The sequence below is a fragment of the Oncorhynchus mykiss genome, chromosome 18, assembly GCF_013265735.2.
Source record: "Oncorhynchus mykiss isolate Arlee chromosome 18, USDA_OmykA_1.1, whole genome shotgun sequence".
NCBI lineage: Eukaryota > Metazoa > Chordata > Actinopteri > Salmoniformes > Salmonidae > Oncorhynchus > Oncorhynchus mykiss.
Window position 1 is genome coordinate 14451103 of NC_048582.1, and position 18828 is coordinate 14469930.

Below are 18828 nucleotides of genomic sequence, written 5' to 3' on the forward strand. Positions count from 1 at the left end.
ATGTTATCGAAAATATAATCAAACACTTCATGAGAGCCCATGAGCTCATGTTGCGCAACATTTCTATTGGCTATGCAATTGTGGGAGAAAACAGATTGATGGCCTCTATTAAAAAGAGGAAGATACCATCAACTTTCTATAGGCTAGGCCTACTATCTTTATTTCTCAACTTTCCTAATATTACAGTTTTTTTCGAATGCTAAACGACAGTGGGCACAACTGGAGTCACATGTGCAAAACTCTAACTACAGTCTGCACTACCAACAGTCACCTGAGCTAAACAGTTCACATCACCTGCAAAACTCATTCCAAGCAACACAACTCTTAACACATGGCTCAAAACACCGTCAGTTCAGCCAAACACTATGCACAACCCTCACTGAGATAACACACACTGTCACTCAGAACACACTGAGAGTAAAAACACTAGCATCAAACACCAATACAGAAAATACAAACTTTTCATCTTTACAGTTTGAACAATTTCAGTGACTTCATACAAAGTAATATTTTCTTCAAAGAAAAGAGTGACATTCTTTCACATGATTTATTACATTTTTTAGAACATAACAATTCTTTAAGGTAAATGAAAATTAGCAGTTTGCTTCAATAGTCTGTAGTAATTTACGGAATTACAGTAATGAGAAAAAAAAGGTAGAAACTAAAAGTGCATACTGTAATTCAAACAAATAATTGAGGGGCTAATCCTGCCTCTCTCTAGCATCAGGCCACAGGTTTTCTCTTGCCATGCACCTGGGGAAGAACCTTCTGGAGTGCCTTATCCATCCCTGGCAGTCCTCTGGACTCGTGTCCTCACATCCGGCACGCATGGCTTCCAAAAGAGTCATGTGGGTGGTAACCAAACACTTTCCACCTCCACCTCCAGGCAGAGAAAAACTCCTCTATTGGGTTGAGGAAGGGTGAATATGCAGGCAGGTACAAAACCATAAATCTGTGAAGTGCTGCAAACCAATCTGTGACAGCTGCAGAGTGGTGAAAAGCAACGTTATCGCAAACTATGACAAAAACTTGGGGGTTTCTTACTGGCTCCCCCTGTTCTGCTGGCACTAGCTGAGCATAGAGCTGTTCTAGGAAAGCTATAAGCCTTTCTGTGTTGTATGGGCCAATGAGTGGTGTGTTGAGAAGCAAACCATCATTGGCCATTGCAGCACACATGGTGATATTTCCCCCCCTTTGGCCTGGAACCTCCACAGTGGCCCTTTGACCTATAACATTCCTTCCTCTGCGTCGTGTTTTGGCAAGGTTAAATCCAGCTTCATCAATAAATACAAATGAATGTGGTCTTTCCAGTGCTTCCACCTCCATTACTCTCTGAAAAACAGTAAGTGCACAGTTTTACTGTAGAAATGCTAGTGTTTTTTTTTACTGTAAATATTTTGTATAGCTGTGTACGTAACCTCAGACGTCTTACCTGGACATATTGGTATCTTTGCTCTTTTACCCGTTCACTCTTTCTCTCGAACGGTACAGTGTATAACTGTTTCATTGTAACTTGGTGTTTCTTTAGGACTCGAGCAATAGTTGTTGTGCTGACAGAATTAACATTTTCAAATATATCATTATCACCCAGCACTCTATCTTGAATCTCCCGCAGTTTTATTGCATTGTTGACAACAACCATGTCAACAATAGCATTTTCCTGCGCATCTGAAAATATTTTTCCTCTTCCCCCTGTTGGGGGCAGCCTTTGGGTCCTGTTGTAAAAATATATTTTACAGTCAAACTTACTGTAATATATATCTGTGTAAATATTCTATAATTGCAATACAAAATAGATTCCTGTAATGTTTTCATTTACTGTAAGGATGTAACTCTCACCTGTTTGCATGATGGAAAATTCGCATTACAGATACCACTGTGGATCTTTGCAGATTGGGTTGCACCCTCAACCCTGCCTCTCTCAATGAGAGACCATGGTTCACGACATGGTCTATAAGTGTAGCCCTTATTTCATCTGAAATAACAGCTCTTTGTCTTCTTTGTCTTCCTCCACGCATCCGCCCTCTCCCTGCCACCCTTCTCCCTCCACGAACCCATCTTCCTTGTTCCATTTCCAAAATGAGTCTTTCTGAGCTCTACCTATATATACTGTAATATGTGTGTGTGTTCACTAACAAGTCTAAAACAAGACACCTGCTTAGCCTTTCAGCTGAAATTGCAATCAGCAGTGTTTGAAAGGCACAAGGCTGAAATCAATTCCGTTTTGAATGTGTGGTTCACAGTTGTGACAGCAGTGTGTTAGCATTTGAACAAAGTGCTGTAAATCCACAGTGTTGTGCAGGTTGTGGTTAAAGTCATGGGATAAGTGTGTAGAGTTTTGAAAACTGTGTTCAAGCAATGAAAAACGAACTAGAGTTTGGTCCACATGAACTGCTGCTGTGCAGACTGTAGTTAGAGTTTTGCACATGTGACTCCAGTTGTGTCCACTGTCGTTTAGCAATCGAAAAAAACTGTAAGCACATTGCTACTCTTTACAATAGGAGTATAGCCCACCTGGCTGGCAGGAAAATGGTCCACGGGAAAAGCTTCCTCCATTTTCTATTTAAGTACATAGATGACATGTATTTTATCCCTCTGCCCCTGTTTCGAGGCACGTGCATGATAATGGTCCATTCTAAATTCAAACAAATGTCACACATATATTATTTAGTATATGTAAAGACCAGATTAAATCAAGAATAGTGTGATGGGTGACAATATTAGCCTGTCACTTGTGAATTATATATTATCACCTGTGAATGATGCCCAGCATAAGAAACAATGCCTGTGGACAGTTCTCCCAATATCTTCAATATGGAATCGGAATTGGATAAGGACGTGCACAGTTGCGTCCCCGATGTGTGCGCACAAAAAAACAAAGCAGAGCTCAGGCCTTTCAAGCAACTTTTTTCAAATCATCATTAGAGTCGCATCATGCAGCCTTACAATGTATTAAAAATCTAAATATATCGCCCAACATTTGTAGAACAACAGGTTACATTAATAACTGTAAATTAAGCATATACTGTAGGAGTTCCTGTTTCTTTGTGAACCTCCACACAGAATAGCCGCATGTGAGCACTCCCTAAAATCGTTTGGAGAAAATATATTTTCTATTTTATTCAGCTATGTTCAATTGTATTCTTCATGCTATTAAATAATGCCACAGAATTCTAAGCAAATCTTAACTAGTGTAGCTCACAGCCATTTGGCATAGCCAGATCAGGACCTAACACAAGGACAACTCAGAGTCTGCTATTCTGTTCTTCTCAAATAGACATTTCCCCATATCATGCTTCTTTAAACCTGTCTAAAATAAATAATGGGTTTATTGTGAATGTGTAGACTATATTATATGGATTTATTAAACTTTTTAAAATGTAGATGTTCCAAAGATCTGCATCAGTGGCTTGTAGGCTGTGTGGAAGCCAGGAGATGCTAAATGTGTTTATTTTAATTAACGGTCAATTACCGTGAGAATGACAGTTATTTGCTTGACAATCACTATTGATGGCTGTCTCACACCAAAACACTTCTGGCTTACCACTGATGGCTGTCTCACACCAAAACACTTCTGGCTTACCACTGATGGCTGTCTCACACCAAAACACTTCTGGCTTACCATTGATGGCTGTCTCACACCAAAACACTTCTGGCTTACCACTGATGGCTGTCTCACACCAAAACACTTCTGGCTTACCACTGATGGCTGTCTCACACCAAAACACTTCTGGCTTACCATTGATGGCTGTCTCACACCAAAACACTTCTGGCTTACCACTGATGGCTGTCTCACACCAAAATACTTCTGGCTTACCACTGATGGCTGTCTCACACCAAAACACTTTTGGCTTACCATTGATGGCTGTCTCACACCAAAACACTTCTGGCTTACCACTGATGGCTGTCGCACACCAAAAAAACACTCCTGGCTTACCAGTGATGGCTGTCTCACACCAAAAAACACTCCTGGCTTACCATTGATTGCTGTCTCACACCAAAACAACACTTCTGGCTTACCATTGATGGCTGTCTCACACCAAAAAAACACTCCTGGCTTACCATTGATGGCTGTCTCACACCAGAAAAACACTTCTGGCTTACCATTGATGGCTGTCTCACACCAAAACAACACTTCTGCAGCGTTCAAATTCTGAAAATGGATCAGCTTGCGACCTGGGTCGTTATCTCTTATTCTTATTATAAAAGATATTGATGGGTCTCATGTTCAAGGCCCTGGGATGTTTACAGAGATGGCTGTCTCAGTCCAGGGAATGTTTTAAAGCTTAAATGTATCTTTGAAATTAAAGGCCATTGCTATAGATATTCTCAGAAGGAGTCTTTAAAAGAAGGGGGATTTGAGACAAGATGAATAGAATCTCAACTGCTTCTAGGGACCAGAATAATAACTGTATCTCTGTGTATTGTTGTGGTCTACTGTTTGGCTAGCGAAGGTCTCTTCAGGTCCTTCTGGTTATAGACCGAGATGAAAACATCATTGTCCTTGTTATGTCTCAGAAAAATGTAGATCTTATGGCCTAAACAGCGTTGAAGAGTGATGATTTGCCCACCATGGCTCTTTCTTATTGAACCCAAAAGGGTTTGATCCCCGAGAACTTAGGAAAACACGACACATTGATCTGAAAATGTATCAATTTAGTAGACAGCTTTCATGTTAGCAGTCCACACAACTGGCAGTAGAACTCAGTCCCTAGTTAAAAGATAAGGACGGAAATCAGCAGAACCAGAGTCTTGCAGTGCACACCCCTCCACTAAACCTACAGTATGAAGCCACTCCACTACCATACACTGCCACAGCCTCAATGTACAGTACTATAGGATACTAAATGGAACCCGGGAAGGATAGCATTGTGCCTGAGTTACCTCGACACTCAGGCTTTCAGACGGACAGAGTTGTGGTGGGGTGTATTTACTGAGATCAGTGTTTTTCATGGAGTTTACTGTTGATGGTCCTGGGAGATCCTGTCAGCTCTGGGAGGATGATGGATGGCTGAGGGGGTAAAAGAGTTCGCTCCACCTCTCTCCGAGGCATTGTCTCAAATGGCGCCCTCTTCCTCACATAGGTCATGACTTTTGACCAGAGCCCTATAGGCCCTGGTCAAAGGTAGTGCACTACATAGGGAATAGGGTGTCCTGTGGGACACAGCCTTGTGCCAGTCTATATTATATTCCTGCTCTAATGACTTGGCTTGCTCGGTTTGGTGCCCTTACAGCGTTACACTCACACCTTCAATGGAGCTTCCCTTGTCAACGGGAGGTCACCATCAGTTCCTGACCAGTCGTGTGCTATAGCTGGGGCCTTCAGGTTATGGCTGACCTGGGCTGGTGCGTTGCTGAGGTCTAATCACCAAATAGAGTCCGTCTTAGGAGAAGTAGTTCGCGCAAAGTATTATTGTTTTGGGGGGGGGGGCTACTTATAGAATAGTTGATGAACTAGGACTCAGTGACCCAAGATTTGGGTTGGTTAGCTTAGCTTAGCTAAGCATAAGCATAGTTGAAGGTTAATCAATGGGAGTGGTAGCTAGGAACCCTGTTAGCATGCTAGCAGCTAGCTGGAGTCTGGCTTGATCTCCCTCATGTTCTAAATCATGTTATGTAGCTTCTGTGCTAATGAAGTATCCAGAGACCATAAGCAGTGACACCATGCTGTGTTTGAGGATGTATTTGGTGAGTGTGCTTGCTTTTTGGATTTGATAAAGAAAGATTAGTGAAGTAAACATTATCGTCTTCTCTATCTCTTTTTCTTCCTCTTTTTCTTCCTCCCTCCCTCCCCCCCTCTCTCTCTCCCCCTCCCTTCTCTCACAGCAGAGCTTATGTACACAGTGGAGCTGGCGGGAGGCTTGGGGGCCATCTTGTTGTTGTTGATCTGCCTCGTGACCCTCTACAAGTGCTACAAGATGGAGCTCATGCTCTTCTACAGGAACCATTTTGGTAGCGAGGACATCGACGGAGGTGAGATACTCTCAACTCACACTAGGACCAACAACACCCATTATAAACCCAGAATGAAGTCTACAGTGCACTCTTAGAAAAAAGGGTCCTAAAAGGGTTCTTCAAGTGTCCCCATAGGAAAACCCTTTTTGGTTCCATGTAGAACCCTTTTTTGATTCCAGGAGGAACCCTTTTAGGATCTATGTAGCACCTTTGTCATCTAGAGCGTAGGTCTAGATGACAAACAACTTGTTTCGGTGTCACCAAAAGGGACTAGGGTAATACTCAGGACATTTAGACCGTCTATCTGTCTTGCTTCATGTGGCTTCGCATAATATTTTGTTCGGGACATTGCTCGAAAGGGGATTTCATTTCATTATAAAAGTAGGAAAATGTGTTTTTCTACAAATCCTATCTTGAGATAGAAATAAGAACTTAAGGGTTCTAAATTGAACCGCAATGAATTCTAATTGTGTGGCTGAATAGTGAATGAGTTAAGGAGGAGTATTCATCAATCTGGTCTGGCGGATTCATTTGATTTCCCTTAATGAGTCTTTCAAGTGGAGGGCTAGGGCTACAATGAATTCAGTGAACAAGATGACTTTTGGGGTGTCTGAAGGACGCTGTGTGGAGACTGGAGAGTGTCATTAGCCGAGAAAGGTTGCCTCCGCTTTGCTCTTCTCCTCCCCCAGCCCTCCATTTTCCACCAATCACATTGCCTGGATGGTTGAGGCATCAGACATGTCTATGAAAGTCATTACCAGGCCTGTACTGTGTTGGGCTTTGGGACAGAAGTGGGGGGCTTTGAAGTAATGGATGGTTTCAAGGCGCCACAGAGGAGAGAAAAGAGAGCCAGAGCCTTAAACCTAATGCTAAACAGCAATTGTCTCCTTTAATTGCGCCACCCGAGTGAGCAGAGAGGAGAGGGAAAGAGATTTTCAATTTGCTCTCTGTTTAAAGGGATCAGTTTCAATAAGCCACATAGTGTTGCCCATGGCCGTGGCTCCCAGGAGAGACGAGGGAGAGACACATACTTTCTCTTTAACGCTCAGGACTGGGTGATTACTCCTTCCCTGGATTGTATTCCCCCCTCACCCCTCACGCTCTTCTTTCATTGGCCACAAGGACTTCTACTTCATCACCATCACAAGCCATTCAGGAAAATCCTTTTTTCTCCTCTTTCTTCTCTGTGTCTGACTGACAGCACCAGAATGATCAGGTTCGGTTCAAAGCGGTTTTAAGTCTCCATTCAAATGGGTGTTTGCAGGGGTTGTCTTGCATAACGACCACACACCCTTTACAGATGCATGAGCTTGCCGAGTTGTGAAATGAACGTAACCCTCATTAGCATATAATACTGTATATGATTTAATTTTGACTTTATTTAAATCATGCAGTAGGTTGAACTTGATCATCGCTTAGGGATGAGTAATGACTTAACATAAAGATAACAAATAACTTGTGTCTTATTATAAACGTTACTTATGTAGGAATGCTAATGAGCCCAACTCCCCCTGCAGTTTTCTAGCTTTCACGGCTGACGATGTAGGTTGTGTTCTATTCAGAACAATGTGGAAGGAGCCCAGAGGTTCCTGCTCAAAGTCCCTGAACACTTTTTTAATAGCGAGTTCAAAGGTTCTCTCACTCTCTGTGGGCCTGCCAGTATGCATATGCAGCCACAGCTATGGATGGATGTAAGCTATGTGTGCGTCAGTCATGGCCTTTTACTTCAGAGTCAGAGAGTGGGAGGGATGGATGCTGAGGGTGGTGGAAGACGCGGGACGGAAACAATTCCCCTTCTCAGCCCTCTTAAGTTCGCCTCATTGGACCTCAGAGAGAAAGGAAGAAGAGGGAGAGGAAGGAGAGGAGGGAGAGGAAGGAGAGGAAGGAGAGGAGGGAGAGGAAGGAGAGGAGGGAGAGGAAGGAGAGGAGGGAGAGGAAGGAGTCACTGGTTATTCTACCTCCGAATCTCACCCATACCTGCTCTCTATCTCTATCTCTATCTCTCTCTCTATTTCTCTATCTCTCTCTCTATCTCCATCTCTATATCTATCTATCTCTTTCTCTCTCTCTCTCTCTCTCTCTCTCTCTCTCTCTCTTACTCTCTCTCTCTCACTCCCTCACACAGTAACCACTCAGATATGAGTGATTCAGTTCAACTGAAATAGATTCTGATCTACCTACATGCGTTTCTCTCTTAAAGGGGACGTTGTACTTTACTGTATAGAAAGAGATGTTTATATAGGTTCAGATTCCTCCTGGTCTCTCCACTTATCTCCCACTTCTCTCCTCTCTTCTCTTCTCCACTCATCTCTTCCTCGCCTCATCTCTCCTCTCCTCCTCTCTTCCTCTCTTCCTGTCCACTCCCCTCCTCACTTCTCTTCTCCCCTTCTATCCCCTCCTCCCCTCCTCTCCTTCTCCTCATATCTCCTCCTCTCCTTTCCCCACCTCTCTTCCGCATCGCTCCTCCTCTCCTCTCCTTTCCCCACCTCTCTCCTCTCCTCTCCTCTCCTCTCCTCTCCTCTCCTCTCCTCTCCTCTCCTCTCCTCTCCTCTCCTCTCCTCTCCTCCTCCTCTCCTCCTCCTCTCCTCTCCTCCTCCTCATATCTCATCCTCTCCTTTCCCCACCTCTCTTCTTCATCGCTCCTCCTCTCCTCTCCTTTCCCCACCTCTCTTCCTCATCGCTCCTCCTCTCCTCTCCGTTCTCCACCTCTCTTCCTCTCCTCTCTTCCTCTCCTCTCTTCCTCTCCTCTCCTCCTCTCCTTCTCTCCTCTCCTCTCCTCTCTTCCTCTCCTCTCCTCTCCTCTCCTCTCCTCTCCTCTCCTCTCCTCTCTGTGTTGTCAGAAGCCCATCCTGGTCTAACAGCTCCCCTTCAGCAGGTAGTGTTTGGATTATCCCTTTACCTGTGGTAATAAGAGAGGTTTAAACCCCTCTCTAATGAGTTTACCTGAGAGAGAGAGAGAGAGAGAGAGAGAGAGAGAGAGAGAGAGAGAGAGAGAGAGAGAGAGAGAGACATGTGTTGTCTCTAGTCCCTGGGGAATCCCTCTCTTCTTTTGTGTCTCTCCCATAATTCCACTTCCTCTGGCTCGTTGCCGCAGCAGATTTCCTGCTTTGTGTCTCGTTGAAGTGCGCCGAGGCCGGAGCCGCTCCTCTCCTCTCTCTCCTGCACGGGGAAAACATTACCGCTATCACCTCCCATGTTGGGCTTTTCTCCTCGTCGTTTAATCCTTTCAAATTCAGCATCAATCATATTCTTCATGTGCCTGGCTGCCGTGCGGATAAAGGATGGGTCGGAGCCATTTTGTGCCTAGGGAAGCGTTCAGTTTCCTACCTCAGCCCAGTCACAGTGAACACAGTGACATTGTTTGGAAAAAGAGTCTGGATTGTAATAAAATGTACCCAGAGGAGTGGAAGCTAGCAGTAAGGTCAGTCAGAGAGACACAGGTGTCATGTTGCTTCCTGCTCTTCTGCTATGCAGAGAGAGCTAAAATACTGGACCTCTTCACCACGTTGATAGTCTGCAAAGCTGTCATGGTTATCAATCCCTGACCATGTGACCTGACCAGGAAAAACAGACCAATGAAAGTTGCCCTACTTATGATGGCATGGGTTGTTGTGGTGTGTGATGTGTGTGTCATGTGAAATGAAATTTCATGAAAATGAAAAATAACCAATGCAGACATGAGAAGTCCAGAAGCCCTATTGGGTCAGAAGCCCTGTTGAGACAAAAGCCCTATTGACTCTGAAGCCCTATTGACTCTGAAGTACTATTGACTCTGAAGCCCTATTGAGTCTGAAGCCCTATTGACTCTGAAACCCAATAGAGTCTGAAGCCCTTTTGACTCTGAAGGCCTATTGACTCTGAAGCCCTATTGACTCTGAAACCCAATAGAGTCTGAAGCCCTATTGGCTCTGAAGACCTATTGACTCTGAAGCCCTATTGACTCTGAAGCCCAATAGAGTATGAAGCCCTTTTGACTCTGAAGGCCTATTGACTCTGAAGCCCTATTGACTCTGAAACCCAATAGAGTCTGAAGCCCTATTGACTCTGAAGCCCTATTGACTCTGAAACCCAATAGAGTCTGAAGCCCTATTGGCTCTGAAGACCTATTGACTCTGAAGCCCTATTGACTCTGAAGCCCAATAGAGTCTGAATCACTATTGTGTCTGAAGCCATATTGAGTCTGAAGCCCAATAGAGTCTGAAGCCCAATAGAGTCTGAAGCCCAAAAGAGTCTGAAGCCCAATATAATCTGAAGCCCAATAGAGTCTGAAGCGCTATTGAGTCTGAAGCCCTATTGAGTCTGAAGCCCAATATCATCTGAAGCCCAATAGAGTCTGAAGCACTATTGCGTCTGAAGCGCTATTGAGTCTGAAGCCCTATTGAGTCAGAAGCCCTATTGAGACTGAATCCCTATTGAGTCTGAAGCCCTATTGAGTCTGAAGCACTATTGAGTCAGAAGCCCTATTGAGTCTGAAGCCCTATTGAGTCAGAAGCCCTATTGCATCTGAAGCTCTATTGAGTCTGAAGCCCTATTGAGTCAGAAGCCCTATTGAGTCTGAAGCCCTATTGAGTCTGAAGCCCTATTGAGTCTGAAGCCCTATTGAGTCTGAAGCCGAATACAGTCAGAAGCCCAATAGAGTTGGAAGCCCAATATCATCTGAAGCCCAATAGAGTCTGAAGCACTATTGCATCTGAAGCCATATACAGTCTGAAGCCCTATTGACTCTGAAGCCCTATTGAGTCTGAAGCCCTACTGAGTCTGAAGCCGAATAGAGTCTAAAGCCTCATTGAGTCTAAAGCCCTGTTGAGTCTGAAGCCCAAAAGAGTCTGAAGCCCAATAGAGTTTGACGCCCTATTGACTCTGAAGCCCTATTGAGTCTGAAGCCCTATTGACTCTGAAACCCAATAGAGTCTGAAGCCCTTTTGACTCTGAAGGCCTATTGACTCTGAAGCCCTATTGACTCTGAAACCCAATAGAGTCTGAAGCCCTATTGACTCTGAAGCCCTATTGACTCTGAAACCCAATAGAGTCTGAAGCCCTATTGGCTCTGAAGACCTATTGACTCTGAAGCCCTATTGACTCTGAAGCCCAATAGAGTCTGAAGCACTATTGCATCTGAAGCCATATACAGTCTGAAGCCCTATTGACTCTGAAGCCCTATTGAGTCTGAAGCCCTACTGAGTCTGAAGCCGAATAGAGTCTAAAGCCTCATTGAGTCTAAAGCCCTGTTGAGTCTGAAGCCCAAAAGAGTCTGAAGCCCAATAGAGTTTGACGCCCTATTGACTCTGAAGCCCTATTGAGTCTGAAGCCCTATTGACTCTGAAACCCAATAGAGTCTGAAGCCCTTTTGACTCTGAAGGCCTATTGACTCTGAAGCCCTATTGACTCTGAAACCCAATAGAGTCTGAAGCCCTATTGACTCTGAAGCCCTATTGACTCTGAAACCCAATAGAGTCTGAAGCCCTATTGGCTCTGAAGACCTATTGACTCTGAAGCCCTATTGACTCTGAAGCCCAATAGAGTCTGAATCACTATTGTGTCTGAAGCCATATTGAGTCTGAAGCCCAATAGAGTCTGAAGCCCAATAGAGTCTGAAGCCCAAAAGAGTCTGAAGCCCAATATAATCTGAAGCCCAATAGAGTCTGAAGCGCTATTGAGTCTGAAGCCCTATTGAGTCTGAAGCCCAATATCATCTGAAGCCCAATAGAGTCTGAAGCACTATTGCGTCTGAAGCGCTATTGAGTCTGAAGCCCTATTGAGTCAGAAGCCCTATTGAGACTGAATCCCTATTGAGTCTGAAGCCCTATTGAGTCTGAAGCACTATTGAGTCAGAAGCCCTATTGAGTCTGAAGCCCTATTGAGTCAGAAGCCCTATTGCGTCTGAAGCTCTATTGAGTCTGAAGCCCTATTGAGTCAGAAGCCCTATTGAGTCTGAAGCCCTATTGAGTCTGAAGCCCTATTGAGTCTGAAGCCCTATTGAGTCTGAAGCCGAATACAGTCAGAAGCCCAATAGAGTTGGAAGCCCAATATCATCTGAAGCCCAATAGAGTCTGAAGCACTATTGCATCTGAAGCCATATACAGTCTGAAGCCCTATTGACTCTGAAGCCCTATTGAGTCTGAAGCCCTATTGAGTCAGAAGCCCTATTGAGTCTGAATCCCTATTGAGTCTGAAGCCCTATTGAGTCTGAAGCCCTATTGAGTCTGAAGCCGAATAGAGTCGGAAGCCCAATAGAGTCGGAAGCCCAATATAATCTGAAGCCCAATAGAGTCTGAAGCACTATTGCATCTGAAGCCATATTGAGTCTGAAGCCCTATTGACTCTGAAGCCCTATTGAGTCTGAAGCCCTACTGAGTCTGAAGTCGAATAGAGTCTAAAGCCCCATTGAGTCTAAAGCCCTGTTGAGTCTGAAGCCCAAAAGAGTCTGAAGCCCAATAGAGTTTGACGCCCTATTGACTCTGAAGCCCTATTGAGTCTGAAGCCCTATTGACTCTGAAACCCAATTGACTCTGAAACCCAATTGACTCTGAAGCCCTATTGACTCTGAAACCCTATTGACTCTGAAGCCCTGTTGAGTCTGAAGCCCAATAAAGTCTGAAGCCCTATTGGGTCTGAAGTCCTATTGTGTCTGAAGCCCTATTGACTCTGAAACCCAATAGAGTCTGAAGCCCTTTTGACTCTGAAGCCCTATTGACTCTGAAACCCAATAGAGTCTGAAGCCCTATTGACTCTGAAGCCCTATTGACTCTGAAACCCAATAGAGTCTGAAGCCCTATTGAGTCAGAAGCCCTATTGAGTCTGAATCCCTATTGACTCTGAAGCCCTATTGACTCTGAAGCCCAATAGAGTCTGAATCACTATTGTGTCTGAAGCCATATTGAGTCTGAAGCCCAATAGAGTCTGAAGCCCAATAGATTCTGAAGCCCAAAAGAGTCTGAAGCCCAATATAATCTGAAGCCCAATAGAGTCTGAAGCACTATTGAGTCTGAAGCCCTATTGAGTCTGAAGCCCAATATCATCTGAAGCCCAATAGAGTCTGAAGCACTATTGCGTCTGAAGCTCTATTGAGTCTGAAGCCCTATTGAGTCAGAAGCCCTATTGAGACTGAATCCCTATTGAGTCTGAAGCCCTATTGAGTCTGAAGCACTATTGAGTCAGAAGCCCTATTGAGTCAGAAGCCCTATTGAGTCTGAATCCCTATTGAGTCTGAAGCCCTATTGAGTCTGAAGCCCTATTGAGTCAGAAGCCCTATTGAGTCTGAATCCCTATTGAGTCTGAAGCCCTATTGAGTCTGAAGCCCTATTGAGTCTGAAGCCGAATAGAGTCGGAAGCCCAATAGAGTCGGAAGCCCAATATAATCTGAAGCCCAATAGAGTCTGAAGCACTATTGCATCTGAAGCCATATTGAGTCTGAAGCCCTATTGACTCTGAAGCCCTATTGAGTCTGAAGCCCTACTGAGTCTGAAGTCGAATAGAGTCTAAAGCCCCATTGAGTCTAAAGCCCTGTTGAGTCTGAAGCCCAAAAGAGTCTGAAGCCCAATAGAGTTTGACGCCCTATTGACTCTGAAGCCCTATTGAGTCTGAAGCCCTATTGACTCTGAAACCCAATTGACTCTGAAACCCAATTGACTCTGAAGCCCTATTGACTCTGAAACCCTATTGACTCTGAAGCCCTGTTGAGTCTGAAGCCCAATAAAGTCTGAAGCCCTATTGGGTCTGAAGTCCTATTGTGTCTGAAGCCCTATTGACTCTGAAACCCAATAGAGTCTGAAGCCCTTTTGACTCTGAAGGCCTATTGACTCTGAAGCCCTATTGACTCTGAAACCCAATAGAGTCTGAAGCCCTTTTGACTCTGAAGCCCTATTGACTCTGAAACCCAATAGAGTCTGAAGCCCTATTGACTCTGAAGACCTATTGACTCTGAAGCCCTATTGACTCTGAAGCCCTATTGACTCTGAAACCAAATTGACTCTGAAACCCAATTGACTCTGAAGCCCTATTGAGTCAGAAGCCCTATTGAGTCTGAAGCCCAATAAAGTCTGAAGCCCTATTGTGTCTGAAGCCCTATTGTGTCTGAAGCACTATTGTGTCTGAAGCCCAATAGAGTCTGAAGCACTATTGAGTCTGAAGCCCTATTTTGTCTAAAGCCCTATTGAGTCCGAAGCCTAATAGTCTGAAGCCCTATTGAGTCTGAAGCCATATTGAGTCTGAAGCCCAATAGTCTGAAGCCCTATTGAGTCTGAAGCCTTATTGAGTCTGCGGTGGCTGACAAATTCAACACATATAACATAAGGTTAATATTCTCTATAGTGTAGTAATAGACTGGTCTGTGTGTTACTAATATCCTCTATAGTGAAGTAATGGACTGGTCTGCATCCTCTATTGTGTACTAATAGACTGGTCTGTATCCTCTATAGTGTAGTAATGGACTGGTCTGTATCCTCTATAGTGTAGTAATGGACTGGTCTGTATCCTCTATAGTGTAGTAATGGACTGGTCTGTGTCCTCTATAGTGTAGTAATAGACTGGTCTGTATCCTCTATAGTGTAGTAATAGACTGGTCTGTGTGTTACCAATATCCTCTATAGTGTAGTAATAGACTGGTCTGTATGTTACTAATATCCTCTATAGTGTAGTAATACACTGGTCTGTGTGTTACTAATATCCTCTATAGTGTAGTAATGGACTGGTCTGTGTGTTACTAATATCCTCTATAGTGTAGTAATGGACTGGTCTGTGTGTTACTAATATCCTCTATAGTGTAGTAATGGACTGGTCTGTATGTTAGTAATATCCTCTATAGTGTAGTAATGGACTGGTCTGTATGTTACTAATATCCTCTATAGTGTAGTAATAGACTGGTTTGTGTCCTCTATAGTGTAGTAATAGACTGGTCTGTGTGTTACTAATATCCTCTATAGTGTAGTAATAGACTGATCTGTGTGTTACTAATATCCTCTATAGTGTAGTAATAGACTGGTCTGTGTCCTCTATAGTGTAGTAATAGACTGGTCTGTGTGTTACTAATATCCTCTATAGTGTAGTAATGGACTGGTCTGTGTGTAACTAATATCATCTATAGTGTAGTAATAGACTGGTCTGTGTCCTCTATAGTGTAGTAATGGACTGGTCTGTGTGTTACTAATATCCTCTATAGTGTAGTAATAGACTGGTCTGTGTGTAACTAATATCCTCTATAGTGTAGTCATGGACTGGTCTGTATCCCCTATAGTGTAGTAATAGACTGGTCTGTGTGTTACTACTACTCTCTATAGTGCAGTAATAGACTGGTCTGTATCCTCTATAGAGTAGTAATAGACTGGTCTGTGTGTTACTAATATCCTCTATAGTGTAGTAATGGACTGGTCTGTATCCTCTGTAGTGTAGTAATGGACTGGTCTGTATCCGCTATAGTGTAGTAATGGACTGGTCTGTATGTTAGTAATATCCTCTATAGTGTAGTAATAGACTGGTCTGTGTGTTACTAATATCCTCTATAGTGTAGTAATGGACTGGTCTGTATGTTAGTAATATCCTCTATATTGTAGTAATAGACTGGTCTGTATCCTCTATAGTGTAGTAATAGACTGGTCTGTATCCTCTATAGTGTAGTAATGGATGGGTCTGTGTGTAACTAATATCCTCTATAGTGTAGTCATGGACTGGTCTGTATCCTCTATAGTGTAGTGATAGACTGGTCTGTATGTTACTAATATCCTCTACAGTGTAGTAATGGACTGGTCTGTGTGTAACTAATATCATCTATAGTGTAGTAATAGACTGGTCTGTGTCCTCTATAGTGTAGTAATGGACTGGTCTGTGTGTTACTAATAACCTCTATAGTGTAGTAATAGACTGGTCTGTGTGTAACTAATATCCTCTATAGTGTAGTCATGGACTGGTCTGTATCCCCTATAGTGTAGTAATAGACTGGTCTGTGTGTTACTACTACTCTCTATAGTGCAGTAATAGACTGGTCTGTATCCTCTATAGAGTAGTAATAGACTGGTCTGTGTGTTACTAATATCCTCTATAGTGTAGTAATGGACTGGTCTGTATCCTCTATAGTGTAGTAATGGACTGGTCTGTATCCGCTATAGTGTAGTAATGGACTGGTCTGTATGTTAGTAATATCCTCTATAGTGTAGTAATAGACTGGTCTGTGTGTTACTAATATCCTCTATAGTGTAGTAATGGACTGGTCTGTATCCTCTATAGTGTAGTAATGGACTGGTCTGTATGTTACTAATATCCTCTATAGTGTAGTAATGGCCTGGTCTGTATCCTCTATAGTGTAGTAATGGACTGGTCTGTATCCTCTATAGTGTAGTAATGGACTGGTCTGTGTCCTCTATAGTGTAGTAATAGACTGGTCTGTGTGTTACTAATATCCTCTATAGTGTAGTAATGGACTGGTCTGTATGTTAGTAATATCCTCTATAGTGTAGTAATAGACTGGTCTGTGTGTTTCTAATATCCTCTATAGTGTAGTAATGGACTGGTCTGTATCCTCTATAGTGTAGTAATGGACTGGTCTGTATCCTCTATAGTGTAGTAATGGACTGGTCTGTATCCTCTATAGTGTAGTAATGGACTGGTCTGTATCCTCTATAGTGTAGTAATGGACTGGTCTGTATCCTCTATAGTGTAGTAATGGACTGGTCTGTATCCTCTATAGTGTAGTAATGGGCTGGTCTGTATCCTCTATAGTGTAGTAATAGACTGGTCTGTGTGTTAATAGTATCCTCTATAGTGTAGTAAGGGACTGGTCTGTATCCTCTATAGTGTAGTAATGGACTGGTCTGTATCCTCTATACTGTAGTAATGGACTGGTCTGTATCCTCTATAGTGTAGTGATAGACTGGTCTGTATGTTACTAATATCCTCTATAGTGTAGTAATGGACTGGTCTGTGTGTAACTAATAGCATCTATAGTGTAGTAATAGACTGGTCTGTGTCCTCTATAGTGTAGTAATGGACTGGTCTGTGTGTTACTAATATCCTCTATAGTGTACTAATAGACTGGTCTGTGTGTAACTAATATCCTCTATAGTGTAGTCATGGACTGGTCTGTATCCCCTATAGTGTAGTAATAGACTGGTCTGTGTGTTACTACTACTCTCTATAGTGCAGTAATAGACTGGTCTGTATCCTCTATAGAGTAGTAATAGACTGGTCTGTGTGTTACTAATATCCTCTACAGTGTAGTAATGGACTGGTCTGTATCCTCTATAGTGTAGTAATGGACTGGTCTGTATCTGCTATAGTGTAGTAATGGACTGGTCTGTATGTTAGTAATGTCCTCTATAGTGTAGTAATACACTGGTCTGTATGTTAGTAATATCCTCTATAGTGTAGTAATGGCCTGGTCTGTATCCTCTATAGTGTAGTAATAGACTGGTCTGTGTGTTACTAATATCCTCTATTGTGTAGTAATGGCCTGGTCTGTATCCTCTATAGTGTAGTAATGGTCTGGTCTGTATCCTCTATAGTGTAGTAATGGACTGGTCTGTATCCTCTATAGTGTAGTAATGGACTGGTCTGTGTCCTCTATAGTGTAGTAATAGACTGGTCTGTGTGTTACTAATATCCTCTATAGTGTAGTAATGGACTGGTCTGTATGTTAGTAATATCCTATATAGTGTAGTAATAGACTGGTCTGTGTGTTACTACTATTCTCTATAGTGTAGTAATGGACTGGTCTGTATCCTCTATAGTGTAGTAATGGACTTGTCTGTATCCTCTATAGTGTAGTAATGGACTGGTCTGTGTCCTCTATAGTGTAGTAATAGACTGGTCTGTGTGTTACTAATATCCTCTATAGTGTAGTAATGGACTGGTCTGTATGTTAGTAATATCCTCTATAGTGTAGTAATAGACTGGTCTGTGTGTTTCTAATATCCTCTATAGTGTAGTAATGGACTGGTCTGTATCCTCTATAGTGTAGTAATGGACTGGTCTGTATCCTCTATAGTGTAGTAATGGACTGGTCTGTATCCTCTATAGTGTAGTAATGGACTGGTCTGTATCCTCTATAGTGTAGTAATGGACTGGTCTGTATCCTCTATAGTGTAGTAATGGACTGGTCTGTATCCTCTATAGTGTAGTAATGGGCTGGTCTGTATCCTCTATAGTGTAGTAATAGACTGGTCTGTGTGTTACTATTATCCTCTATAGTGTACTAATAGACTGGTCTGTATCCTCTATAGTGTAGTAATGGACTGGTATGTATCCTCTATAGTGTAGTAATGGACTCGTCTGTATCCTCTATAGTGTAGTAATGGACTGGTCTGTATCCTCTATAGTGTAGTAATAGACTGGTCTGTGTGTTACTAATATCCTCTATAGTATAGTAATGGACTGGTCTGTATCCTCTATAGTGTAGTAATAGACTGGTCTGTGTGTTACTAATATCCTCTATAGTGTAGTAACGGACTGGTCTGTATCCTCTATAGTGTAGTAATAGACTGGTCTGTGTGTTACTAATATCCTCTATAGTGTAGTAATAGACTGGTCTGTGTGTTACTAATATCCTCTATAGTGTAGTAATAGGCTGGTCTGTGTGTTACTAATATCCTCTATAGTGTAGTAACGGACTGGTCTGTATCCTCTATAGTGTAGTAATGGGCTGGTCTGTATCCTCTATAGCAGGGGTGTCAAAGTCAAATGGACGGAGGGCCAAATAAAAAAATCAGCTACAAGACGAGGGCCGGACTGTTCGAATGTTCATTGAAAAATTTTTAAATGACGCATATAGTCTAGTGAACCTAATTGAACCTACTGAAAACCTAACAAATATATTACAATATGATCAGATAAATAAAGCAATATTTTCTTATGGCTCTGTCAGTAATCTTTAATTTTCAACAGACA

At 42.8% G+C, this 18828-nt stretch overlaps 1 protein-coding gene across 2 annotated transcripts in view; it reads left to right on the plus strand.

Moving 5' to 3' along the window:
* LOC110495483 (interleukin-1 receptor accessory protein-like 1) overlaps window positions 1–18828 on the plus strand; it is a 398899-nt gene that overhangs the window by 364045 nt on the left and 16026 nt on the right. For both annotated transcript variants that reach the window (XM_036951893.1, XM_036951894.1), the window contains exon 9: window positions 5827–5973. In XM_036951893.1, the coding sequence (XP_036807788.1) occupies window positions 5827–5973 (147 nt within the window). The remainder of the gene's footprint in view (window positions 1–5826; window positions 5974–18828) is intronic.